General features: G+C 44.8%; 2 protein-coding genes across 2 annotated transcripts; both read left to right on the top strand.

Annotated features, from left to right (window-relative positions):
- The first annotated feature begins 1,398 nt into the window (after nt 1-1,398).
- On the top strand, nt 1,399-5,283 carry LOC309542625 (secreted frizzled-related protein 2-like). The gene is made up of 4 exons (XM_082242487.1): nt 1,399-1,697; nt 1,950-2,119; nt 4,005-4,097; nt 4,236-5,283. Exons 1-4 carry the CDS (start codon nt 1,423-1,425, stop codon nt 4,544-4,546), a joined length of 849 nt encoding a protein of 282 aa, XP_082098613.1. The 5' UTR covers nt 1,399-1,422; the 3' UTR covers nt 4,547-5,283.
- Nucleotides 5,284-13,604: 8,321 nt separating this feature from the next.
- On the top strand, nt 13,605-24,117 carry LOC309542616 (phospholipase A2 inhibitor and Ly6/PLAUR domain-containing protein-like). Its single transcript, XM_082242486.1, has 5 exons — nt 13,605-13,710; nt 17,435-17,557; nt 19,162-19,317; nt 21,736-21,876; nt 23,384-24,117. Exons 1-5 carry the CDS (start codon nt 13,662-13,664, stop codon nt 23,599-23,601), a joined length of 687 nt encoding a protein of 228 aa, XP_082098612.1. The 5' UTR covers nt 13,605-13,661; the 3' UTR covers nt 23,602-24,117.
- The last annotated feature ends 2,331 nt before the right edge of the window (nt 24,118-26,448 follow it).

Below are 26,448 nucleotides of genomic sequence, written 5' to 3'. Positions count from 1 at the left end.
TAGGGTCCCACTCTCTTGGGGGCCCCAAAAAAATTTAAAGGAAAAAACTGGATGTACATTTCCAAAATATAAGATAAAATAATAAAAAGGAAGGAATGTTTGGCAAACCCTCACCGTGATCAATTCCCGCCCGGAAACCTATGTCCCCACTGTGGAAGGACATGTGGATCCAGAATTGGCCTCCACAGTCACTTGCGGACTCACTGTTGAGACCGCTTTCATGGAAGACAATCTTACACAGCTATGAGTGATTGCCAAAGAAGAAGAAGAAGATTAGGTCTAATTTGAGACAAACTCTCATCAACACAGGGATGCGGGTGGCGCTGTGGTCTAAACTACAGAGCCTAGGGCTTGCCAATCAGAAGGTTGGCAGTTCGAATCCCCGCGATGGGGTGAGCTCCCATTGTTTGGTCCCAGCTCCTGCCAACCTAGCAGTTCAAAAGCCCGTCAAAGTGCAAGTAGATAAATAGGTACCGCTCCGGCGGGAAGGTAAATGGTGTTTCCATGCACTGCTCTGGTTTGCCAGAGGTGGAAGCTGTCTGCAGACAAATGCTGGCTCCCTCGGCCTATAGAGCAAGATGAGCGCGCAACCCCAGAGTCGTCCGCGACTGGACCTAATGGTCAGGAGTACTTTTACCTTTACCTTTATTCATCAACACAAAGAAGCCTTTCTCTTTTGTTTCCCCCCCTGCAGCTGACCACATTTTATTTAAAAATTAAGACACATAAAAGCACTTATACAAAGTGTTTTCTTAAAAATGGAATAGGTTGCAAACTAGGAAGGTCTGAGAAGCAGCTTGCCACCCACAGCTAGCGAAAACCAGAGACCCCAGAAGTGCAGAAGGCAGAACCTCATTTTTTTCCTTCCCACCCCCTCTTCGAATATCATCCTCCTTAGCAGCAATCCAAGCAAACGCCTGTCGTTTTTGGGTGGCTGTCTACTCCATCAGTTCATTTAAAAACCAAAGTGTCCAATAAAAAACAATGCAGGTTTATTCCACCATTTTTTTAAAAAAATGAAGGATTTCCTCTTTAGAATACATAAGACATTCAGACCAGTCATTGGAAACATCTCACTATAAAAGAATCAAGAATTATAAAGGTGCTTTGGTCAAGAGGTCTTCAGGTTTGAGCAGCTTCTCTTTTCTGTTCTTGACGCACTGAAATGTTTAGATGTTTCTTTGCCATTCACACCCTATGGGAACCACGGGCTTAATCCCATCAAATCGCTTAAATGGGCTATAAGCAAACACCTTTTTTTTTTTCTTGGGGTTTCCATCAGATAAAAGGAGGAGAGCCCTGGGGGTTGGTGGGTGGGGGTCGTGCAGATATAAAGCGCCCCACACCCTGCCGAGGTTTGCTCAGCTCTGCAAAGAGACCTTTGACTCTGCGAGGCATCCTGACGTTACGGAGGCGCCAGCGATGCTCCCGGCGGCCGTACTGCTGGCTTTCGCCCTGCGCCGGGCGGCGGGGCTGGACCTGGGCTTATCCACCAAGTGCGTCTCCATCCCCACGGACATGGCCATGTGCCACGACATCGGCTACTCGGAGATGAGGCTGCCCAACCTGCTGGGTCACGTCGGTATGCCCGAGGTCGTGGGGAAAGCCGCCGCGTGGCAGCGCCTCGTCAGCACCGGCTGCCACCCGCACGCGGGGATCTTCCTCTGCTCGCTCTTCGCACCCGTGTGTTTGGACACGTGAGTACCCGCGGCCGGACCCGCGTGGGCCGTTCACACGTTCAACTCGGGAGATGCGAGTCCGGGGGGGGAGAAGGGCGCCGACAGCACAGCTGGTGGCTTCCCTCGACTTGGGGAGGAAATGGGGAAGGAAGGCCTCTTCTTCTTCCTCGAGGCCGTCTCTCCGGCGGCCGGCCCCCCTCGCTGCCCTTTCAGACGTGCACAGCGTGCCTGCGTGTTTTGCTCCTAAAAGCTGCCCTGCTTCCCCGACAGCTTCATCCAGCCTTGCAGGAGCATGTGCGTTGCGGTCCGCGACAGCTGCGCTCCTGTCTTGCAATGCCAAGGACGCCCCTGGCCCGGCAGTTTGGACTGCGATCGGTTCCCCGCAGATGAGGACACGTGTCTTGCATCCCTCGGCAAAGATGCTAAGCGAAGTCTCGGAGGTACAGCTTTATATGGGGGTTTGGGTTGCATGTCCTTGCGAGGAGTCTAGTGGGGGGAGGCATGTCCTCGTTGTTGCCCTTGCAGAACTTACCAGGAAAGGAGAAGGGGGTCAAAAGTAGAATTGGTTTTCTCTTGCTCTGGCTCTGCTTACTAATGGCCTCCCTGCCTTCTGTGCTGCCAGTTTTATTGGGCACCAGATACCATTGTTTCACACACTGGTACATTCATATCCTACCATTCTCCTCTTGAGGTTCCCAGACCCACAGCAGGCTGGCAGCATCACCTGTCCTAGAGAGAGTGGGTCTAGTCTCATCCTCTCTGTTCTTGCTTGCTAGCTTTCTGTTGCATTTAAAATTTCGTTTTAATATTTTTTTAAAATGTGCTCTCCCACTTTCCGGGTCACCTTCAAAGGTAGCCCCACATAGAGCGCATTGCAGTAGTCCAAGCGAGAGATAACTAGAGCATGCACCACTCTGGCAAGACAGTCTGCAGGCAGGTAGGGTCTTACCTTGCGTACCAGGTGGAGCTGGTAGACAGCTGCCCTGGTCACAGAATTAACCTGTGCCTCCATGGATAGCTGTGAGTCCAAAATGACTCCCAGGCTGCGCACCTGGTCCTTCAGGGGCACAGTTACCCCATTCAGGACCAGGGAGTCCCCCACACCCGCCCGCCTCCTGCCCCCCAAAGCAGTACTTCTGTCTTGTCAGGATTCAACCTCACTTACCTGGGAGAAAGCTCCCCTGGATTTAATGGAACTTAGTTCTGTGTAGAGTATACATGGTTAGAAGTGTGCTGTTGGAAATCACTGGGTTAAAGCTGACCAAAAGTCCAGAGGTTATCCATTTACGGTGGGGTGCAAGGTTCGCAGGCTATGAAGGACTTGCTGACAAACTTATTGACAGCTGCACGAATTACGATAGCCAGGAAGTGGAAGGAGCAAGCAGAATATAAAATGGGAGAATGGCATAAAGAGGTGTAGGATATAGCTACGAATGATAAATTAACATGTGCCGTTAAAGTAAGACGGGGAATACGCAGCAGAAATTATTTTGAGATATGGTGGGTGTTTGTAGAATTTGTACAGTGGTAGCTCGGGTTACATACACTTCAGGATACATACTCTTCAGGTTATAGACTCCGCTAACCCAGAAATAGTGCTTCAGGTTAAGAACTTTGCTTCAGGATGAGAACAGAAATCGCGTGGCAGCAGCAGGAGGCCCCGTTAGCTAAAGTGGTGCTTCAGGTTAAGAACAGTTTCAGGTTAAGTATGGACCTCCGGAACGAATTAAGTACTTAACCCGAGGTACCACTGTACTGTTAAAACGAAAAGGGATCAAACCATTGCAGGAGGTGTTGAAATTTTGGGAGGTTGGATAGTTACAATGGAATGGTCTTGGTGGTGAGGTGCACATTTTTTATTCTTATTTATTTATGATTGTTACTTTTTCGAAATAATAAAAATAAATAAAATGCCTTTTAATCTAAAAAAAAAAAAAGAATTGTGCTGTTGGATATAATTCCTAAGATATAACAATTGGCACATACGGCATCCTGCTGAAGCGTTCTATTTGACTGGAATAGCTTTGTCGGCAGAACATGAGCTTCTTAATCTCAGGGCAATGGATTCGAGCCCCACGTTGGACCAAAAATTCCTGCGCTGCAAGGGGTCGGACTAGACTGACCCTCATGATCCAACTCTACAATTCTATGATTCTAAGGGCTTATCCTATAATATACAGAGCCCCGAGCTCAGCTTTATCTTCCAAGTTGTCAAAAAATGTCTGAGAATTCTTCAGGAGATCTCCAGACATGACAGGTTTATTTTCTGTGGGAATCAAGTGCATGCCCCCGTGACAAATTGGATTTTTCTCCTCTTACCACCAGCCTTTCCCAAGCCTATCTGCCAGACTTGCCCGGCCATTGATGAGCTCTTGACGCGCAGGAAAGTGCTGGACATTTTTTGTATCGGCAATTTTGGTAAGTTGTTATTGGCACAGTTAGGATTGAGGCATCCCTGCAATGGGGCTTGCTAGATTCTACAACATCTTCTCTCTTATTTGCTATATTAATACAGGAGAAGCGGCACACACACATTATTTTTCTTTCTCTTTGCAGCTGCAAAGGTGAAACTGTCCAGGAAACGACCTGCCTTCGGCGCTCAAGAATATGACATTGACTGCCAGGTGGAATTCATTAACCAGGGGTCGCTCTTGCCTTTCGATGCTCGCAGTGTGATTAAGCAGTGGTTTCTGATCAACGAAAGCTGTACTCGGCAACTGGTCCATGCCCACCGTCCCAAGGTATATCTCATTGTGGGGACCACCGAGGAAATGAACATCGTTGTCAACCAAGTGTATCACTGGCAGAAGTGGGATTACAGGCTGACCCTGGCAACGCAGAAACTGAAGCATCGCAAATGTGCGTAACTCTTCATTTTCCAGCATTCGTGAATTCTCCGCTGATCCAAGAGCACAAGCAAAGGCCCAGCATATTCTCAGTAGGCCCATTCACTTCAATGGAGGGAGCTAATCGGCGCCAGATTTAGGTTTGATGAGGCCCTAAGCTACAGAAGGTAATGGGGCCCTTTCTATGTCCAGCTGTCCTTTGTCAACAACAAATGGTCACTGTTTTTTGTGTTGAATATATGCTATATGGTAATTTATGGACCTAATAGGTATCTAAAGCCATTTGCATGTGTTGCCATGCAACCAGTCCATGCAGAATGTAGGCAACCTATACAGTGGTACCTCGGGTTACATATGCTTCAGGTTACATACGCTTCAGGTTACAGACTCTGCTAACCCAGAAATAGTACCTCGGGTTAAGAACTTTGCTTCAGGATGAGAACAGAAATTGGGCTCCGGCAGTGCGGCAGCAGCAGGAGGCCCCATTAGCTAAAGTGGTGCTTCAGGTTAAGAACAGTTTCAGGTTAAGTACGGATCTCCGGAATGAATTAAGTACTTAACTCGAGGTACCACTGTGTATAGAAATGAGCAAACCAGTGATATTTTAGGGAGCAGGCTAGCAGGCGGGGCCCATTACTTACATCATAGGAGCCTACACAACACAAAACACTGTTGCTGTATGTAGGTTTTATTTTATTTGTTTTTTATCTTATATTTTGGAAATGTACATCCAGGTTTTTTCCCCTTTAATTTTTTGGGGCCCCAAGACAGTGGAGCCCTAAGCTACAGTTTGTTTAGCTTATACGTAAATCCGGCACTGGAGCTAATATAGAACAGAAGGCATATGAATACAGTGGTACCTCGGGTTAAGTACTTAATTCGTTCTGGAGGTCCGTTCTTAACCTGAAACTGTTCTTAACCTGAAGCACCACTTTAGCTAATGGGGCCTCCTGCTGCTGCCGCACCGCCACCGCGTGATTTCTGTTCTCATCCTGAAGCAAAGTTCTTAACCCGAGGTAATATTTCTGGGTTAGCGGAGTCTGTAACCTGAAGCGTATGTAACCTGAGGTACCACTGTATGTTCCTTTTTGAAATGTATGGAGAAGTTGCATTGGGACGGCTTAGGCTGTGCACATATTTGAAGCTGCCATTCCCAGAATAATAGGTGCAAAGGTGTCTTGTAAAATCCAAGTGTACCATAAACCAAAGTGTACCATAATCCAAGTGTACCATAAACCAAACATCAAGCCTTACCTCTTTCTGAAGTGCGATAGAACAGATATAAACGTCTACTTGTGCTGTGGACTCTGGATATTTTCCGTGGGATCACATCCACGTTATATATTTAAAGCACAACACTTCCGCCAAAGGATTCTGGGAACTGTAGTTTGCTAAGGGTGCTGGGAATTTTAGCTCTGCTGGGGTTCAGCTATGGTTCTCGGGATTCTTTTTTGGGGGGTGGGGGGAAGCTGTGATGCTTAAAGTGCTACAAGTATCTGGTGTGACTTTAGTTGCAGTTGCTTGTGGTAAGCCAGCAAGCCTTCAGAACATTTGGTTGTATCATATTGTATAATATTTAGAAAACTATAATAAAATTGCTAATAAAATGCATCAAGCCTAAAGAGGTCTTCTTTAGATTTGGGTGTCTGCATTTAGATTTCTTTGGGTTTAATCACAGGTGTGATTTTGCTGGCATTTACAATTTATGCATACCTTTACCATCGGCTTAATGCAACATGTGTCTCCCTAAATCTTTCCCCCTTTTTTGGGGTGGGGGAGGGAAGATCACATGGAAGAAAAGGGTTCAGGGGCTGGAAGGGATTCAGAATGCCACCCCTTACATTGCTTTGTGGTTGGCATTTATGGCATTAATGCTCTGCTGCTTTTAGGAGCAATGCTCAGGTCTTCTGGGCCCAGCGCACTATTTTTATGCAAACCCTTCCTCTGAGGTATGTGATCCTTGGCCGACAAAGTCAACCATGTTGACTACGTCTGCTTATATGAAGTTGGAGGGGAAAAGAAATAGCAATATCGTTCCACAAGTATAAAAGTGGTGTACAGGGCTGGACTTTAAAACTATATACAGTGGTACCTTGGTTCTCAAACTTAATCCGTTCTAGAAGTCCGTTCCAAAACCAAAGCGTTCTAAAACCAAGGTGCGCTTTCCCATAGAAAGTAAAGCAAAATGGGCTAATCCGTTCCAGACTTAACAACCCCTAAAACAGCAATTTAACTTGAATTTTAGTATCTAACGAGACCATTGATCCATAAAATGAAAGCAATAATCAATATACTGTACTATAAAATAAATAAGACAGTACTGCAGATGATTTTTTTAAAGAATTAAAAAAAAACCTTACATGCACTGATGATAGTCCTTGTTTGGATGGGGGGCTTTTATCCATTTCTGCAGTCACACAATTTGTCACAAAAACAAATGAACAGAAAAAGCCTCAAAAACAAAAATGCAAAATAAATAGCAAAAACAAAAGCACCAAACTTAATCTGTTCCAGAAGTCCATTTGACTTCCAAAATGTTCAAAAACCAAGGCACAGCTTCTGATTGGTGCAGGCACCCTGGAAACAATAGCCGGCAGCCACATCAGACGTTCGGCTTCCGAAAAACGTTCCAAAACCGGAAAACTTACTTCCAGGTTTTTGGTGTTTGAGAACCAAAGCGTTTGAGTACCAAGGCATTTGAGAATCAAGGTACCACTGTACCACATACTACCACATTAAAAGTAGATTCTGTATTTACAGAATGGTAAAAGTAAAGGTAAAGGGACCCCTGACCGTTAGGTCCAGTCGTGGACGACTCTGGGATTGTGGTGCTCATCTCGCTTTACTGGCCAAGGGAGCTGGCGAACAGCTTCTGGGTCATGTGGCCAGCATGACTAAGGCACTTCTGGCGAACTAGAGCAGCACACAGAAACGCTGTTTACCTTCCTGCCAGAGTGGTACCTATTTATCTACTTGAACCTTGATGTGCTTTCGAACTGCTAGGTTGGCAGGAGCAGGGACCGAGCAACGGGAGCTCACCCCATCGTGGGGATTCAAACTGCCAACCTTCTGATCAGCAAGCCCTAGGCTCTGTAGAATGATAGAATGACCCAAAAGCTATTAGTTACTGTAGGATTTTTATTTTTTTTAATGCACATCAAGCAATGATTCTTATTTGTGAGGCCCACTCCCCTCAGTCAAAGTTTTCAGGTAACACATTTCAACTAGGAACACAACGAAGCAGTTCGGACACCACTTGCATAAATAGACATAATACCAAACTCCATTCTCCAGTTGCCAGTTTTTATGTAGCCAAAACAGTACAATCCACATACAAGAGGGAGATACCAGCCAGCTTGAGGGAACCCCAAGGTTTGCAGAAGTATGCAAATATTTAGAAGGTTAAACAGTCTTCAGAGGTGATGCCCTACCTGTACCACAAAAAAACTAATCCCAGTGAAGATATATATATATATATGACGGGACGCGGGTGGCGCTGTGCGTAAAAGCCTCAGCGCCTAGGGCTTGCCGATCGAAAGGTCGGCGGTTCGAATCCCCGCGGCGGGGTGCGCTCCCGCTGCTCGGTCCCAGCGCCTGCCAACCTAGCAGTTCGAAAGCACCCCCGGGTGCAAGTAGATAAATAGGTACCGCTTACCAGCGGGAAGGTAAACGGCGTTCCGTGTGCTGCGCTGGCTTGCCAGATGCAGCTTTGTCACGATGGCCACGTGACCCGGAAGTGTCTCCGGACAGCGCTGGCCCCCGGCCTCTTGAGTGAGATGGGCGCACAAACCCCAGAGTCTGTCAAGACTGGCCCGCTCGGGCAGGGGTACCTTTACCTTTATATATATATATATATATATATATATATATATATATGCTTTCGTAGATTTTCACGGGTATAGGAATGCAGGTTTTGGTGTCTTCGGGTGTCTTCCCGTGTAAGAGTCGGGGTGTCTGTGCGACGTTTCGACGAGGTCTCACTCGTCATCTTCAGGCTGGTGCTTTCGGCTTCTTGTTACTGGAACAGAGCTGTTCCAGTAACAAGAAGCCGAAAGCACCAGCCTGAAGATGACGAGTGAGACCTCGTCGAAACGTCGCACAGACACCCCGACTCTTACACGGGAAGACACCCGAAGACACCAAAACCTGCATATATATATATATATATATATATATATATATATATATATATATATATATATATAATGTCTCTCTGACCACAGAATGCCAACTAACTTGGAAGTGAGAAATTGAATATTCTAGAAGAGGGCTTGACTGGAAACCTGAACAGTCTATAGCGTATTTCACACTGCAATATTTTGTTATAGCCAGGCCCCACCTGACACTCCTAGATTCAACATCTATGACAGGCAAATAATTGCCTGTGCATGTATGAAATATTTGCTAGTTAAGAATCCATGGAGATATCAACAACGGAAGTTTTTCCTTGTGGAATTTGTCTTTGGAATTTACCACAGCTCCAATTACAGTCCAAATTAACCCCGGAAACGAGAAATAGCTGTAGATAGGCAATGACTCTCTGCTGCAAACATCTTCTACGTGCATCTGGAAACAAGCAAAGGGTGTTCCTGCTTACAAAAGGGATTTTGCTGCCTAAAGCAGAGTAGGGCTGTCATGTCAAAAACTGTTCTCTCTCTTTTTTTGCAAGCTTAGTTTGTCGGTATTTATTTCTTTATTTTCGGATATGGAGATTGTGAAGAAGCCAGATTAATTATTTGTGTCTGTCTTCACAACAGATTCCAACACCCCAACAAAGAGACGAGTTTGGGGAAATAAGGCAGACAGTTTTTATTATGTATTTTGTGGTTTTATATCTTGATTTTATTCCATGAACCGTCCTGATACCCCCTCAGGTATAGGTTGGAATATATAAAATAAATAAATAAATGACGAGAGACTACGTTCTAGGCCTAATATTTATTTGCTTGTTGTTTTTTTTAATTGAATTTATAGACTGCCCTACAACCGGGGGTCTCAAAATAGATAAAATAAAAACGAGAGAAATTTTTGGGTCTTGATGGCATCCACCCAAGAGCTCAAATATGACATTGCTGATGTCCTAACTTTTCCCTCAGATCATCTTCCATACCAGAGGACTGGAAAGTAGCCAATGTAATGCCAATTTTTAATTTAATTTATTCCCCCCCCCCTTTTAATGGCTTTCGTAAGAGAAAGGAGGAAAACCAGGTGGGAAAAGAAAAGGGAAAGATTAACATAAACAATAAAAAGTATTGCTCAAAATCAGGGATGGGAACGTGTGGCCTTCCAGATGTTTATGACAAGGTCCTGTGCAACTCAGGGACAAATTTTCTATGTGGGAGGCAGACAGGTAGGTAGCTGTATGTTGTGTTTGGGAAGTTTGTTTACTTGTGTTTGTTGGTTGCAGAGGAAGTCTGTGTGTGACTCATTGCTCTTTACACCTAGGTCTTAATAGCTACACTGGAACGTCTTAACTACAGGTTTGAAGCAGTGCCAGTGTAACTTAGTTGGCCTAACACTGTAGCGGAAGACAGAGAGCGAGAAGAAGTGAGAGGTTTGCTAGTCCAGCCTTTGCCAGTCTGGTGCCTTCCAAACGTTGCTTGATTCAGCTCCCATTACCTGTGGCAGATGGGAGTTGAAGATCAACATCTGGAGGGAATCGATATCAGATGCTAGGGACAAAAATCCAGGACCCCAGTAAGGCTGCCTTATACACTTTAGGGAAGTTTTTAATGACTGATGTTTTAATGTATTTTTAATCTTTTGTTGGAAGCCGTGGGGAATAAATAAGTTTGTATTATTATTATTATTATTATTATTATTATTATTATTATTATTATTTTAAAAAAAATCCTTCCAGTAGCACCTTAAAGACCAACTAAGTTAGTTCTTGGTATGAGCTTTCGTGTGCATGCACACTTCTTCAGATACACAGTAAACCTGCACGAGTAAACCGCTTCTGGTGCAACAGAACACAGTGTATCTGAAGAAGTGTGCATGCACACGAAAGCTCATACCAAGAACTAACTTAGTTGGTCTTTAAGGTGCTACTGGAAGGAATTTTTTTATTTTGACTATGGCAGACCAACACGGCTACCTATCTATTATTATTATTATTATTATTATTATTATTATTATTATTATTATCTCTGCCTAACCCTTTCAAATGAACCCAGGACTGCACCTCAGACTTTGGGCAGGCAAAGCATGCTCTCCGCCCCTGATCTAAGGTCCCTCCACAAAGAAAATGAAAGATCTGATCCTAGGTCTCTGGCATCTCATCTCGTTCAGGCCTAAGGCCATCTTCTGAATTCAGCCCTGGAGCATGGGTGTAGCTGGTAAAGGTAAAGGACACCTGGACGGTTAAGTCCAGTCAAAGGCGACTATGAGGTTGCAGCGCTCATCTCGCTTTCAGGCTGAGGGAGCCAACGTTTGTCCACAGACAGCTTTCTGGGTCATGTGGCCAGCACGAGTAAGCCGCTTCTGGTGCAACAGAACACCGTGACAGAAACCAGAGCGCACGGAAACACCATTTAGCTTCCCGCCACAGTGGTACCTATTTATCTACTTGCACTGGCGTACTTTCGAACTGCTACGTTGGCAGGAGTTGGGACCGAGCAACAGGAGCTTACCCCATCACGGGGATTTAAACTACCGACCTTCCGATCAACAAGCACAAGAGTCTCAGTGGTTTAGACCATAGCGCCACCCGGGGGGCAGGGCTGCCAGCTGCCCCCATCAAGTAAATAAATAAAAATACCTAGCCGACTGACCAATTGGGTCACAGATAGCTCGGTTGTGCGCCCCACATATTATAAATTCTGACATACAAACACCCAACATAAATCCTGGCTACGCACGTGGAGGCTTGTGGTTCGTAGCTTGCTGTCCTGGCCAATGTGTTTCACAATTCAGAGGAAGGAGTGGGGGGCGCTATTGCACATATCTTGCACATGGAGTTATTGGAGACATCTATTTGACCATTGTTAAGATGGATGCTCCTGGTCCCCATATCTTTCTGCCTTGGGGAGAAAATCAGCATGGGAACGATTGTTTTGGGAAAAGGTAAAGAGATAAGCAGTCTCTCCTGCTGTTGCTCTTCCAGCCTAAACTGGATCTATCATCTATCTATCTATCTATCATCTATCTATCTATCTATCTATCATCTATCTATCATCTCCTGCTGGAATGATCCCTTCCAGCTCTATAATTCTATGAAAGGAACACACAACTGTGTGTCATGTAAGTTGCTGGAAGCCACCTCAAGTGGCTGGGGCAACCCAGTCAATGGGTGGCATATTATTATTATTATTATTATTATTATTATTATTATTAACTAGGATCCAGTTGCCATCCTCTTAGCAGTATAATTCAATGTCTGGAGGGGTTGCAGTAAAACCACAAATGGGCCTTGTGAAACCATCAGGGATAACCACTTCATTATGACACAAGCTTTCATGGACCGCAGTCCATTAAACGTGCAATTGCATCTTCCAAAATTGACTGGCGGCCATGAGAATTTAAATGTGCTCGCCTTTAAGACAGCAAACAGGATTCTGATCTTAACATTGGATAGTGAATGGTCTGTAGTCTTGTTCTATGTACTTCCAGGCTCTAGGAGAACAACACCTACCTGGATTTTGTTTCCTTTGGGAGCGGGGGAAACAGTTCTATAATATTTGAATTTATCCACAAATGTACAAACTGAGGACAGCTTCCAGAGGAGTTGGGCCTAGGCAGAAGCACAACTTAACACATACAACCAGCAAATTCCACTGCTCCCATATCAATTCTTCCATTATAGAGATCCAGAACTCAGGTCAGTCCTTTCCCATGTCTAAAAAAACTGCAGTGCCTTTCCCCGCTGTATATACAGCATTAACCCTTAGCTGGGTTGGTGGGGTTGGGGAGAAAAAGTATGCCCCAGTTTGAAACAAAAGAATGCGAAACCCTCCAGCTATTTCCTAGCTACTGAGAGAGCATCTAATCTCCCTAACAAAAGAAAAGTATAGCCAAGGCTGCCTGACTCTTGGATCCCATTAAGAGACATCACCTGAAGATCTCTGGCTATCGGCATTCATTTTTCAAGCTGAAGACTCTGGGCAGTTATTGCCTTAATGGGAATAACTCAGTGACAGCGTTCACTGTTCCATCACTTTTTGCACTGTTCAGATGGCAAACACATCAGGGCTGTAGGGGGGAAGCTGGAATCCTCAGGAAGAATTCTATCTAGCTATCATCTAAATGGATATACTGCTTGATTGCAGTAAAATCACAAAGTACCGGTAGTTTATAAGAAATATTAAAATGATCAATAAAAACAATTAAAGATAATTAAAATGAACAGTAAAATAAATTAAAACACACCTACAGCTATGTGTCTGGAGAGACATGCCCAGTGCTTTTCTTTTCCCTAAAAAAAAGTTTAGGGGTACTCTCATTTTCCTACTCATATTGAAATACTGCCCCTCAATGAGGCCAAATTTAGATGTACAAAATGTTTAGGGGTATGCGTACCCCTGTCCCCCCAACCCGAAAAAGCACTGGACATGCCTAAACAAAAATGTTGTGGCCGACTCTGTGGTTGCGGCGCTCATCTCGCTTTATTGGCCGAGGGAGCCAGCGTACAGCTTCTGGGTCATGTGGCCAGCATGACTAAGCTGCTTCTGGCGAACCAGAGCAGCGCACGGAAACACTGTTTACCTTCCCTCCAGAGCGGTACCTATTTATCTACTTGCACTTTGACGTGCTTTCGAACTGCTAGGTGGGCAGGAGCTGGGACCGAGCAACGGGAGCTCACCCCGTTGCAGAGATTCGAACCGCCGACCTTCTGATTGGCAAGTCCTAGGCTCTGTGGTTTAACCCACAGCGCCACCCGCGTCCCTTGTTGTCAGGATAACATGGCGCAAATGCACACCCCACTCGGGCTCCGTGGAGGAAGGATGAGGGTGACAGAAAGAGAGAGAGAGAATGTAACTGATGAGCCTTCCTTGCTCAACTTGCTCTCCAATGTGGCCTTGAGGAGGGATGCTTTTAAATGCTCCTCCCTCCTAGGCAGTAATTGTTGACATGACTATAACTCCCATCTGAAGAGTTGGCTTCATCAGAGACTCAACCCACTTCTCACCCAGCAGCAATGCAGATCTTCCTTGGCCTTTGCTTCCTCTCAGCACTCATAGCCAGAGGTGAGTATCCCATCCAATGCAGGTAGAGTTACATCTCTAGCTAGAGCATCTATATCTATATCTGGGTGTGGGCATAATATTATTGGCAGCATCCATCTGTCTGGAAGACAATGGAAGTGTGGACCTTTTGTGGTAAAGTCAAGCCAGTTGAGAGCTACAGCGCTCGATGTGGCTGTATCACAATATGGGATAGACATGTTTTGTTGCAGCTGGGGCAGGCGAAGACGTCCGATTGTGCTTATGTATATGTATGTTTGCATGTGTCTGCTTTAGAAGCAAGGATTCTCTGACACCCTTTTCTTTAAATATCCCCTGTACGTACTTAATGCTGTTTGCTTTAGAATATTATAGCTCTACAGGAGATAATTGTATGTTTCTCGTTTCTGAATCTGGATGTATCTCTTTTCTGGAATGTAGCTAGCTCCCGAGTCCTGTATGGCTTTTATGCCAACAATGCAGCCATTGACAGAGATATGTGAGATATAGACAGCAGCAGTTTCACTGCTGAACTAAACCAATTGTTCTCCCTAAATCCCTGCCACAATGTTTTCCGAGAACTGAACTTATTTTGAGGGCTTTCCAACATAAAAATCGTAGCTGGGAAGATATGATAACCTGACTGCCTCCCCTGCTAATTTAATGCTAATATAATTTAATGCTTATAATATAATATAATATAATATAATATAATATAATATAATATAATATAATATAATATAATATAATATAATATACTTGTGTGAGTGTAATTTCTACCTATTGGAAACATATTGTGTCACAAAGAACATTCCCCTCCTCCCCTGAATGTCTGGGAGATTTTATTCCCCAGCTTCCATTAAGTTTTATTTCATTAATGTTAAAAAAAACACAACAACTCTGGAAATTATGAACAGCTCCAGGACAAGATCACTCATAAGAAACAATGTTTTATTTCAAAAATGGTGAATAGAAGGAAAGTGGACCCATCTCTTCCTTCTGCCCGTTCCTTTCCCCAATATCCAGTGCAACTCACCATGTTGTGAGCTTTTCTATACCTTAATTTTACCTAAAGTATACAAACTCAGTTAGAAAGTAATTCTAAGCTTCCAAACAGAGCAACCAATGAGCTGTTGGATGTTGGGCACCTGCCTCTCCACTGGCGGGTGGCGGAGGAGTGGGGGTCAAATGGGCAGAGAAGGAGACCTCCCCAGTTTAGCAGCGGAGAATAGTGGGTCATTACTGTATCACTGGTGGTGATGGTCCTGAAAATGAGCTTTATGGAGGGCAGTCAGGAGAGACCTCTCAGTTCCCTGATATGCCCCTGGAAATGTCAAAAAAGGAGCTGAGGCTTTGGAGCCGGTGTATTTTGCCTCTCATTGTCGGCAAACTAAGGCCCTCGGGTCGGATCAGGCCCAATTGCCTTCTGGATCTGGCCTGCGGACGGTCCGGGAATCGCCGCGTGGATCGCCAGTGTGCGCATTCTTTCCCTCTCCCTCACACAGCGGCGGCGGCGGCACCTCCTCCCACCCTCCTCCTGGCTTCTCCCTGCCCTGCCTAGAGGAGGAAGGGGGCTGGGCTTTGTTGGTGCCAGTAGCAGCAGCGCTTGAGCGGCTGCCATTTTAAGCAGCCCCTCTCCAGAGCCCTTTCGTGCGCTCCTCATCGTCCTGTCGCCACCAGCCCCTGCCACTCACAAGACACAGGTAAGCAGCCACCGGGGCTCATCCGGTGCTGTGGAGAAGGGAGGGGAGAGTCGTGGGGGAGCGGCTTATAGTCCGGCCCCCTGCTGAAAACGTTTGCTGCCCCTGGTTTAAATGGTAGAGAAAATGGAAAATTCATCCCTCTACCTTCTGCCCTGGCTGGCGCAGTTCCTCTGCCACCGCCTCCTTAGGATTGTGCTGTTATTTTATTGGCTAAATGTAACTTCCAGATTATGCAATAGGATGCCGCTGAATACAGTGGTACCTCGGGTTAAGTACTTAATTCGTTCTGGAGGTCCGTTCTTAACCTGAAACAGTTCTTAACCTGAGGTACCACTTTAGCTGGGGACGCAGGTGACACTGTGGGTTAAACCACAGAGCCTAGGACTTGCCGATCAGAAGGTCAGCGGTTCAAATCCCCCGACGGGCTGAGCTCCTGTTGCTCGGTCCCTGCTCCTGCCAACCTAGCAGTTCGAAAGCACGTCAAAGTGCAAGTAGATAAATAGGTACCGCTCCGGTGGGAAGGTAAACGGCATTTCCATGCGCTGCTCTGATTCGCCAGTAGCGGCTTAGTCATGCTGGCCACATGACCCAGAAGCTGTACACCGGCAGATGAGATGAGTGCCGCAACCCCAGAGTCGGCCACGACTGGACCTAATGGTCAGGGGTCCCTTTACCTTTACCTTACCACTTTAGCTAATGGGGCCTCCCACTGCCGTCATGCGATTTCTGTTCTCATCCTGAAGCAAAGTTCTTAAACCAGTACTATTTCTGGGTTAGCGGAGTCTGTAACCTGAAGCATCTGTAACCTGAAGTGTCTGTAATCCGAGGTACCACTGTACTACGGAGTGGGGTTATAGCCTTCACATTCTGTTTGTGGAATTAGCCAGGGAGCTGGTCAGGCCCTTTAGAAGCAGTATATGGGACTAGGTAGATTTCTGGTGCAATCCAGTCTTCATATGTTGTTATGTTCCTAATTTTCTAAAGGACAATACATTCCAGTTATTATATATTGCATCATGTGTATATGTGTGTGTTTCAGCAAGAAACATGGAGCGACCAGCCACATGGTTCTCTCTGCATCTGTTTTGAAGTCAATGGTTTATCACTTTAAAAAAATAAAAATATTTTTACTGTTGTTGTTGCTTCTTAAACTGCTTTGCAGAGCTGTGTATGCCATACAGCCCGACCTTCACCCCCTAGGAAAAACCTGTTGCCTTCAGGCACATTAGGAAACACTGGCCCATGGTTAACATTGAATTAACTACCATTCCAATTGTCCTCCATGCATAGAATGGTGGAGGCACCATTGCCTCAGGCCACAAACATGTTCTGGGCTGGCCCTGTGCAGAATAAATTATGCAAATTCATGCAAACATACCTTATTTACAAAACGTCGCCGGTCTCAGGATGTGACTTTCCCCCTGCAATACTTAAGGTAATTTGCTTTGTTTTGAAGCTTAAGAGTTATACACAGTTCTGTCAGCAACCCGGCGTAGTAGCCTAAATTTAGAAACAATGACTCACCCAAAGCCAGCAAAAATGTTTCTTAGCTGATGCTGAACAGGTATGTGAACCAGGTGAGCAGGTTTTGGCTATTGGCGATGTGGTCAAGTCAACTTAAGAGACGGATGGTGGTGGAACTCATCCCCTGTCTCTGAAACTGATGAAAATCGAAAGAAGCACCTCAAGGTGTTTTCCTGATATATGTGAGGTCAGAAGATGGCCTCTGTATCTTGGCTTGTATAGCTTTAAGTTTATGCAAATCCTAGGAATTAATTATACCCAGTCTACATTCCAACCCCCCCCCCCCTTCTCAAAAGCATGTGAAACTGTGTACACACACCCATAACTTAAGTATGGGGACTGGTTTTGATCCTGTCAGACAAGTGCATCTGGTCTGAGAGGAAACTTCATCCTTCAAAGCTATTTAGGTCTGGACATTTCCTTCCCTGGAAAAACAGAGAGAGGTACAGAGAAATCACAGGAAACTAGTTAAATCCAACTGACATAATATATTTCCTTTCTTTTTCCTTTTCCTTTTCCAGGGACTGCTTTACAATGTGAAGCTTGCACAGGTCTAGGCCAAAACTGCACTGGTGAAGTGGTGACTTGCCCCCAAGACCACAATTTCTGTGGCATCACTTTGTTTGAAAGTGAACTTTTCGAAGGTATTCATGATTTATTTTTTATTTATTTTTTGGTGTCGGGGTGGGATGCATCCATCATGTGTTGTTGCATATTGGTGAGGGTTTACTATTGGTGCCTCTGCCACTGGAAGGCCTGCAGATGACTGCCTTATTAAGGGCCTCATCTGTGGTGGCCCCCTCTCTCCATGGTAATTCTCTACCTTAGCAGAACCAGTCAACTAGGGGTGTAATACTGTCCTTTTTAAAAGCGCTCACACTGGGTAGAGCAATACTAACTAGGAAAATATGGCTGCAAAATATTCACCAGTTTTATACCAGTGTAAGCCATTTACACTGGGGCAGGGAATAGATCCCATCCTAACCCGTCCAACTGGTGTAACTGGGGATGAGGAGTGAACTGCTAGGTGACCATCGGCTCATGGACTTTTACGAAGGACAAACCATGGTCCTCCCACCACGCCCTCCCACCAGATGTCAAAGAGAACAACAACTACCACACTTTTAGAAGACATCTGAAGGCATCTGAAGACATCTGTTCAGGGAAGCTTTTAATGTCTGATGTATTAGAGTATTTTAATATTTTTTTTGGAAGCCGCCCAGAGTGGCTGGGGAAAACCAGCCAGATGGGCGGGGTACAAATAAATTATTATTATTATTATTATTATTATTATTATTATTATTATTATGGTTACAGCTCATGGTCACAACAAACCATGGTTAGCCTAGAGCAGTGTTTTTCACCTACTGTTCTGCGGCACACTAGTGTGCCGCGAGATGTTGCCTGGTGTGCCGTGAGAAAAATTGAAAAATTCAAAAGATTTTTTTTTAAAAAAAAAAAGTCAAATTTTCGCCCACTAGGCGGGCGCTGGACTGTGTCCACCCTATTTCCCATCCATCCTGGGTGGGGATCAGATCGGATGGGATTGGATGAGAGCGGACAGGCGGTCCGCTCTCATCCAATTCCCCATAGAGAGCAGTGGGGCTCTGACATCTCCCTCTCCGCGCACAGTGGTGGTGTGCCTCGTGATTTTTTTCATGAAACAAGTGTGCCTTTGCCCCAAAAAGTTGAAAAACACTGGCCTAGAGACAACTAAACCATGAGTCCAGGCTCTGGCGACACACTAAACCAAGGCATGCTCATCTCAGCTTGGTACAGCGGCAGAATGACTGTGGTTTTAGACTTTTGTATTTTGTTGTGCTGCATATTATTTTATTGCACCATGGTTAATTTTGTTAAGCGTTTCAGAGTGCAATATTGGCAGGGAAGGGGATGGTGGAGTCGGTATGACGCAGAGGTTAGAGAGTTGGGCTAACTCTCAGCTTAATCTACCTTGTGAAGTTGAAATAGAAAGGGGATTAACTATGTGTGCTGCTTCAAATTTCTTTTTTAAAAGCTGGGAGGCAATTGTGGTAAAGAAATACATAAGAATAACATTATTTTTTAAGAACTGTAAAAACATAGTATCATTGTGCGAGGGGGCTGACAGCAGGGGTCTTTAGTTTTCCCAGTTCTCAGTAATATATGGTTTTATAGAAATGATTGGCTTTTGAGCCTCTGTGCTATGTGCATTATCCTCATCATCTGATAGAAAGTCTCACATCTTTCTCCCCATATCCTCTTGCAGAAAATGTAAAGGTTAATGGCATTATTAAGAACTGTGTTCCATCCAATTACTGCGAAGTCGGTTCCGCTGATATTAACTTGGGTAAAAAGAGAAGATCGAGGACCAGTGTCTCCTGCTGTAAGACGGATGCTTGCAATACCGCCTTTCCTGCCAAATGTAGGTATCAGTTTGTATTTTCCTTTTCTGTTCCCTTTTGCACACCCAACTGTATACATGCTTTTGGAGCTTTTGCGTGTTCAGACCTTTAAACCTCCCCCTTAAATAAATTCAGACAAGACTCAAATTTTGGTTTGGTTTTTGGCAGATTTTTGGCCACAACTTTATTGATTACAGCAAGTGGGTGGTTGCATAGGCTCTGGTTCGACTAGCTCCCTGCACCGTTGCAGGTAGCGCTGACCCAGGGCACCAGCATAGGTCAGCCAAGAGTGAACACCTGGATAAGCGGAAAGCTGGGAACAGGCTATGTCCACCACCCAGATGTCCCCCTGGACTCAGGCACGGGCACAACCCCCTCACAGGGTTGACCAAACCATTGAGTCCCTGGATTCCTTTAACGGAAAACCCTTCACATAGGGATGGTGAGAGCATTCTCCCATCCCTATCACCTGAACCAGAGCTTATCCGCAACCTTACAAGTTGTGATGATTTGCTACGCGGCAGGCGAAACCCAAATGGCACCAGCCAATCAGCCAAGTGGGGAAAATTCCTGCCGTGCCCCTGTCCCAATAACAGACGACACATGACGGCATAGCAAGGTCAAGCACACAGCCCTAAATATAGGGAGAGGTGGGTGGGTGTTCCGATGCACGAGCCGAAAGAGGAAGCTCTGGGTCACGTGCATAGGTATATATAGGTCCCTTGATCCATCTAGCTTGCGTCCCATTGGCCTGATTAAACCCAGCATCAACGGACATACCAATTGGGTGTTGTGGCTATCCAATCATACCCACCCACAACACAGGGTTTGGTTGCCAGGTCTCACTCTTTAAGGGAGGAACCGATTTGTTTAAAGTCCAGTTGCCAGGACAAGCTGGCCTGAGGCATTTCCCCTCTCCCTTTATTAGTATTTATCAGATATATAACCCTCAAACAACATCTCAAGGGCTTTCTGGGGCTCACTGTTCACTCACTGCTCCATTGGCTAGGCTAAACCATTGCTATCCCAAGAGATTGCTTTGTACTGCATGTGCCTTGGCATCCAGTTTGCATTTTACACCCAACATGCTGTTATAGGAATTCTGAGGTCTTATATATATATATAGAAAGTAAATGTTCATAAATGTACAAGGAAAACACATACATAAGTATATAAACCACGTGTCTGAAATAGTACAGGAGAACAATCCTGAATCCATTTTGACTCTCCCAAATTGACCTCTGCAAGGAGGAAGGAAATGGGGAAACCTCCCCATTGTCTCTTTGCTCACAAATCCTGTCTTAAGGGCGTATCTGTGTAAGAATAGGCTGAGCCTGTGACCTGGATTCATGAACTGGATATTTACCATCACAAAAGAATGGCCAGAATGCCCAGGTAAAAGCCAACAGTGACCATTATCAGGTATCCTGGCAGACAGGTTTTCTGCTGTAGGCCACCCCTTCAGTGATGTATGTATGGTGTTTTTGGGGGTAGTCTTGAGCTACAGGGTGGCAATTTCAAAAGTCTGCATAAGAGCTTGCACACCAATGTTCTGGGTTCCTCCTCCCTCCTGCGTGGCGGGGTGAGGACCCTGTTGCAACAGTTTAATAAAGATCAGGCTTACTAGCTGCCTTGCTTCTCGATATTGTCCGGTTGGCCTCTGCTATTTTCTCCTACTGATAGAGAACCTACATAAGGACTCTGTACTGGCTCTTGGGTACCCCATAAGGGAAAAGGAGCAGTTTTTTCTTATAACAATGGGGAAGTGGCAGAAAATGGGGTCCCCTTGGCCAGTTCCCTCCTCCTTGGAATTTCTAGCTTAATGTAAGCTAGAAATTATTATTAGTGGCGCCTGCCCTGTGGAACACCCTCCCAGCAGATGTCAAGACAATAAACAACTACCATATTTTTTGCTCTATAAGACTCACTTTTTCCCTCCTAAAAAGTAAGGGGAAATGTGTGTGTGTGTTATGGAGCGAATGCAGGCTGCGCAGCTATCCCAGAAGCCAGAACAGCAAGAGGGATTGCTGCTTTCACTGTGCAGCGATCCCTCTTGCTGTTCTGGTTTCTGAGATTCAGAATGGGGGTTTTTTCTTGTTTTCCTCCTCCCAAAACTAGGTGTGTCTTGCGGTCTGGTGTGTCTTATAGAGCGAAAAATACAGTATTTTACTTTTAAAAGACAACCGAAGGTGGCCCTGTTTCGGGAAGTTTTTAATGTCTGATGCTGTATTGTTTTTAATATTTGGTTGGAAGCCGCCCAGAGTGGCTGGGGAAATCCAGCCAGATGGGCGGGGTATGAATAATAAAATTATTATAAATTATTAAATTATTATTAGTCGTACTTTACAACTCTTTTTCTCATGCCACTGTGCAGATCAGTTATATTTGCAGCACCCAGTAATGTTCTCAGGAAGTTGACTTTTTCTCTCTTGGTTCAGTGAAGCGCCTGGAGACCAAACTCAACGGCCTTCGCTGCCCGGCCTGCTATGCTTCCTTTTCTGATTCATGCAGTGATGAAACAGTGGATTGTGTTGGATCTGAATCTCACTGCATTGACTTAGCTGGATTCATACATACAGGTAATTTATTCATTCCCATGCATGCATCTGGTTTGGTTTCTTTTGGACTTCGCTCATTATCTTCATATCATCAACACAGTTCAGATGCCTTAAAAAAAATATCTGGCATGGCACTTCAAGAAGTTCAGACTCTTTACATTTCCCTCAATGCCTTGGAACAATGCCATAGTGGGAGCGCTGTTGGAAATGAAAATGGCAGTTGGACCCAATTGCCTGGTTCTTTTTGGAATATTGCTGCTGCCACCTTCTATCACCACCTCACCAAGTATGGGTCCACCAACAAAGAATAGTGCCAGCAGGCACTTGCCAGGGCCCCCTCAAACTTTTGTATTAGTCCTACCTTATCAGATCAGAAATCTGGGGGAGCAAAACAGTGGTAAATTCTCTTTACCGTGCTGCTGAATGCAACAGATGGCTCTCAGCTTCCCATGTCAATTTATGCCCACGGGAATAAATTCTCTTTTGGTTTCGCTGCGAATGAAATTCTAATTTTATTTTTTAAAATTATTACATTTATATCCCACCTTCCTTCCAAAACATGTAAGCTCTACCCAGACTCACACTTGCTTAGCCCTGGGGAAAGGACTGAATTTATAAACTTCCAACTAAGCATGAGATATCAGCTGAATTAGCCAAGGCACCAAGGTTGTTCCTTGGATTATGGGCTGTTCTGTTCTGTTGATTCTGATGTCTACTGCATTGTTGTTTTTGTTTGCTGTGTTGTTGTTTTTTTAAAGCAACTTGTGTCCGGATTTTTACTTCTTCATATATGGTAACCCTACTATGAAAAAGGTAAAGGTAAAGGTAATGCACACGAAAGCTCATACCAGTAACTAACTTAGTTGGTCTCTAAGGTGCTACTGGAAGGAATTTTTAAATTTTGTTTCGACTATGGCAGACCAACACGGCTACCTACCAGTAAAGGACCCCAGACAGTTAAGTCAAGTCACGAATGACTCTGGGGTTTTTGCGTTCATCTCGCTTTACAGGACGAGAGCGCCAACATTTGTCTGCAGTTTTTCCGGGTCATGTGGCAGCATGACTAAGCTGCTTCTGCCGAAGCAAAGCAGTGCACGGAAACGCCGTTTACCTTCCCGCTGGAGCGGTACCTATTTATCTACTTTTACTGGTGTCCTTTTGAACTGCTAGGTTGGCAGAAGCTGGGATAGAGCAACAGGAGCTCACCCCATCGCGGGGTTTTGAACCACCGACCTTCTGATTGGCAAGCCCTAGGCTCAGTGGTTTAGACCACAGCGCCACCCGTGTATAAAGCAACACAATAAATATTATTCCTTTCTGCATTGCTGTAGTATTGCATTTGATTGTGAGCTGCCTTGCAACTTTCAGGAAAGAGGCAGGATATCAGTCTATCCAAACAAAATAAAAATTCCTAAAAAATCAGCCCTCTGCTCTTGAAAGTGTAAGAGTGAGAGAATCTTTAGATGATCAACTGCTGCCCTCTTGTGGCTGACAACCACCTTATTATATTCTCTCTTTCCAATACCAGGTGAAGCTACCGGGAAAGTTGCTATGAAGGGTTGTGCTACACCTGCCGTCTGCGCTCCTATTTTGGGAGGGGCAGCAACATTTACGGGGATCAGTTCGGCCATCACGAACCTTGAATGCAGAGCGGCCTCCGGCAGCACAGCCAATATGCCTCTTGGACCAACTGGATTCCTCCTTTCCGCCGTTGTTGGTTTTTTTCTCATGAAGCTCTGTTCTTAACTTATGATCTGTTGCATTAACAAATGGATGGAGGTGCTAAGCTGAGGCTTGTGTTAAAAGCTTGACAACTCTCTCTTAGCATAACTGGATTACCTGAGCATTTGCTCTTTTGCATGTTCAGGACTAAGGGGCAACCGTTGATTCCAGTTAATCGATCAACCTATCAACGAAAGTGAGAATCGCAGCCGCAGGTGTACTAAAGACTGAGTAGAGTGCTTTCTTCTCCATGATGAAGGCCTGTTTCACAGACTTTGGACTTTCGCCAGATGAACTAAGCAGGTAACATTCATGTCATCAACACCAAACACTAAAGCCAATGCAAGTCCGTCCTCTACATCAGCTTTCACCTGCATGTTCTAAAGGAATATGTGCCAACACCTAATTGACATTTAACAACAATGGCAAACCGATTAAACATTTGATTGATTAACAATTTGGCTCCTTACCCATTCTTCTGTCTGACTGATCTGTTAAATAGCAAAATCAATAGTAAAATAAAAAAATGAAACCCAGGAATATCGATTCGTTTCTTCTTTGTTTAAGCTTTGGGGAGGTTATGAACCTTCTCTCTGTGTTTTACAGCCCGCTTTTTGGATTTCCAATCAATATGATTGTTTGATGGGTTGCAACAATTATCAATTGTACTTCACATTTTAGTTACTTCATGATGAAACACAGGGAAAGAGCATTCGTGTTAACCAAAGGGGCTTGTAAAATAGCTGGGAAAGGCTCTTAATTGATCCAATTGCTTTAATGTATTTTTATGGAGCCCGTAAGTTCTGAACATGGCATGAAATGCATGTCCATTTCTATTCGCTCATGGCCCCAAATTGGATCATTCCACATGTGGTGGGTTCTCAGAATCAAACTTCAGCCTAGTTCATCCCAGTAAAAAGGTAAAGGGACCCCTGACCATTAGGTCCAGTCGTGACCGACTCTGGGGTTGCGGTGCTTATCTCGCTTTACTGGCCGAGGGAGCCGGTGTACAGGTTCCGGGTCATGTGGCCAGCATGACTAAGCCGCTTCTGGCAAACCAGAGCAGCACACGGAAACGCCATTTACCTTCCCGCCGGAGCGGTACCTATTTATCTACTTGCACTTTTGACGTGCTTTCAAACTGCTAGGTGGGCAGGAGCAGGGACCGAGCAATGGGAGCTCACCCCGTCGCGGGGATTCGAACCGCCGACCTTCTGATCGGCAAGTCCTAGGCTCTGCGGTTTAACCCACAGCGCCACCCGAGTCCCTGGTTCATCCCAGTACCATGTATAAAATGTTTAGGATGAAACTAGGCTCACCTGAGTAAATAGGTATGGCCCGTTCATGTGGTGTCTGATGCTATAGTATTGTTAAAAATATCTGTGTTTGGACCTCACTGATGTTTCGATGGGAGACCACAGGAAGCAGCACTGAGTTCCCAAAAGGTTGAACAGGATAGCAGCCTGGGACCATGTCAGAGCCAGTCCTGTTTTTATATCTCTATGTTATACTTTTTGCTCCATGGCAGATTTGGGTGGTATTGCAAAAGTACAGCAACTTCTGCCCTGTAGCCTGGAAGCTCGACCACATCACAAGACAGCAGATAACAGGGAGGGATGTTTCTGTGATTGGCATCTGAATTTGATTTATACCTGTGGTTTCTCTGCCTTCTCAGCTAAAACCTGAAGCCAAAAGCACCTCCCTTAGTCTGTACACTTATGTATAATGTATGAAGTGTATGAAGTGCCTGCACACTGGTTTTGTGTATGCGTCTGTATTATTAGCGCCACTCAAAACCTTTTGTTGATTAGTGGCTTGAAATTTCTGGATCTTACAGACCCTCCAAGTGTCCCTATTTTCCAGTGACGGTTCTGGATTTAGAGAAGCCGTCCTGGTTTCTGCCTTGATCCCAGAATGTCCCGCTTTTCCTTAGGACGTCCCTATTTTCATCAGAGAAATGTTGGAGGGCCTGGAGTTATGTGACCCCTTGAGCCAAGGAGATAAGTAACTATACAACCTTTAGAAGACATCTGAAAGCAGCCCTGTATAGGGAAGGTTTCTTTTTTTAACGTTTTATGTTTTTATATACATTGGAAGCCCCCCAGAATGCCTGGAGCAAACCAGGCAGATGGGGGGGTATTGATTGATTGATTGATTGATTGAGGACCTCCTTATTTCCATCAGAGAAACGTTGGAGGGTATGGAGTTGCCATACACAACACACTCCCATCAGATGTCAAGGAAATAAACAACTATCTGACTTTTAGAAGACATCTGTACACTTAGATTTTTTTTGTTTACGAAAATACATGCATTTTCTCTTTTTTCAAGTTGCGTTTTCTACAGATAAGTTTCATTTGTTGACACATTAGTGTTACATTTTAGAAGACATCTGAAGGCAGCCCTGCTTAGGGAAGTTTTTAATGTTTGATGTTTTATCATGCTTTTTATATTCTGTTGGGAGCCGCCCAGAGTGGCTGGGGAAACCCAGCCAGATGGGCGGGTATTAATAATATCAATGTTATTAATTAATATTAATACTATTAATAATACTATTAATACTAATATTATTATTAATAATAATATTATTGTTAATATTAATATTATTATTATTATTTGCAAAACCAGAGGAAAACGCCAGTTCAGTGAAAACTCACAATGCTTTTTTACGCCTAAAAGTCATTTTAAAGAGCCGACACCTTGTAACTAAAGAACAGATACTATCCCATCGACAACCTTCGTTTTATCCGTGACTGCGCGGCCTCAAATGCTTTCCCCGCCTCGCCTTTCGCGCGCTACTCAGAGCATGAATGGATTCGCTAGTAGTCCCGATAGCCCAATGAGAGGCGGCGATGCAGATTGACGCTCCTA

This window comes from Podarcis vaucheri (genome assembly GCF_965113315.1).
Source record: "Podarcis vaucheri genome assembly, contig: SUPER_10_unloc_1, whole genome shotgun sequence".
Taxonomy (NCBI): Eukaryota; Metazoa; Chordata; class Lepidosauria; order Squamata; family Lacertidae; genus Podarcis; species Podarcis vaucheri.
Note: the sequence above shows the minus strand (reverse complement) of the source record. Positions and strands in the feature narration are given on the sequence as shown.

Bases quoted from the DNA above. Each gene is read 5' to 3' on its own strand.
- LOC309542625 (XM_082242487.1), top strand. From the start codon at position 1,423: ATGCTCCCGGCGGCCGTACTGCTGGCTTTCGCCCTGCGCCGGGCGGCG. The intron at 1,698-1,949 runs GTGAGTACCCGC...CTTCCCCGACAG, and splicing joins GCACCCGTGTGTTTGGACAC to CTTCATCCAGCCTTGCAGGA. The intron at 4,098-4,235 runs GTAAGTTGTTAT...TTCTCTTTGCAG, and splicing joins TTTTTGTATCGGCAATTTTG to CTGCAAAGGTGAAACTGTCC.
- LOC309542616 (XM_082242486.1), top strand. From the start codon at position 13,662: ATGCAGATCTTCCTTGGCCTTTGCTTCCTCTCAGCACTCATAGCCAGA. The intron at 17,558-19,161 runs GTATTCATGATT...ATCCTCTTGCAG, and splicing joins TGAAAGTGAACTTTTCGAAG to AAAATGTAAAGGTTAATGGC. The intron at 21,877-23,383 runs GTAATTTATTCA...TTCCAATACCAG, and splicing joins AGCTGGATTCATACATACAG to GTGAAGCTACCGGGAAAGTT.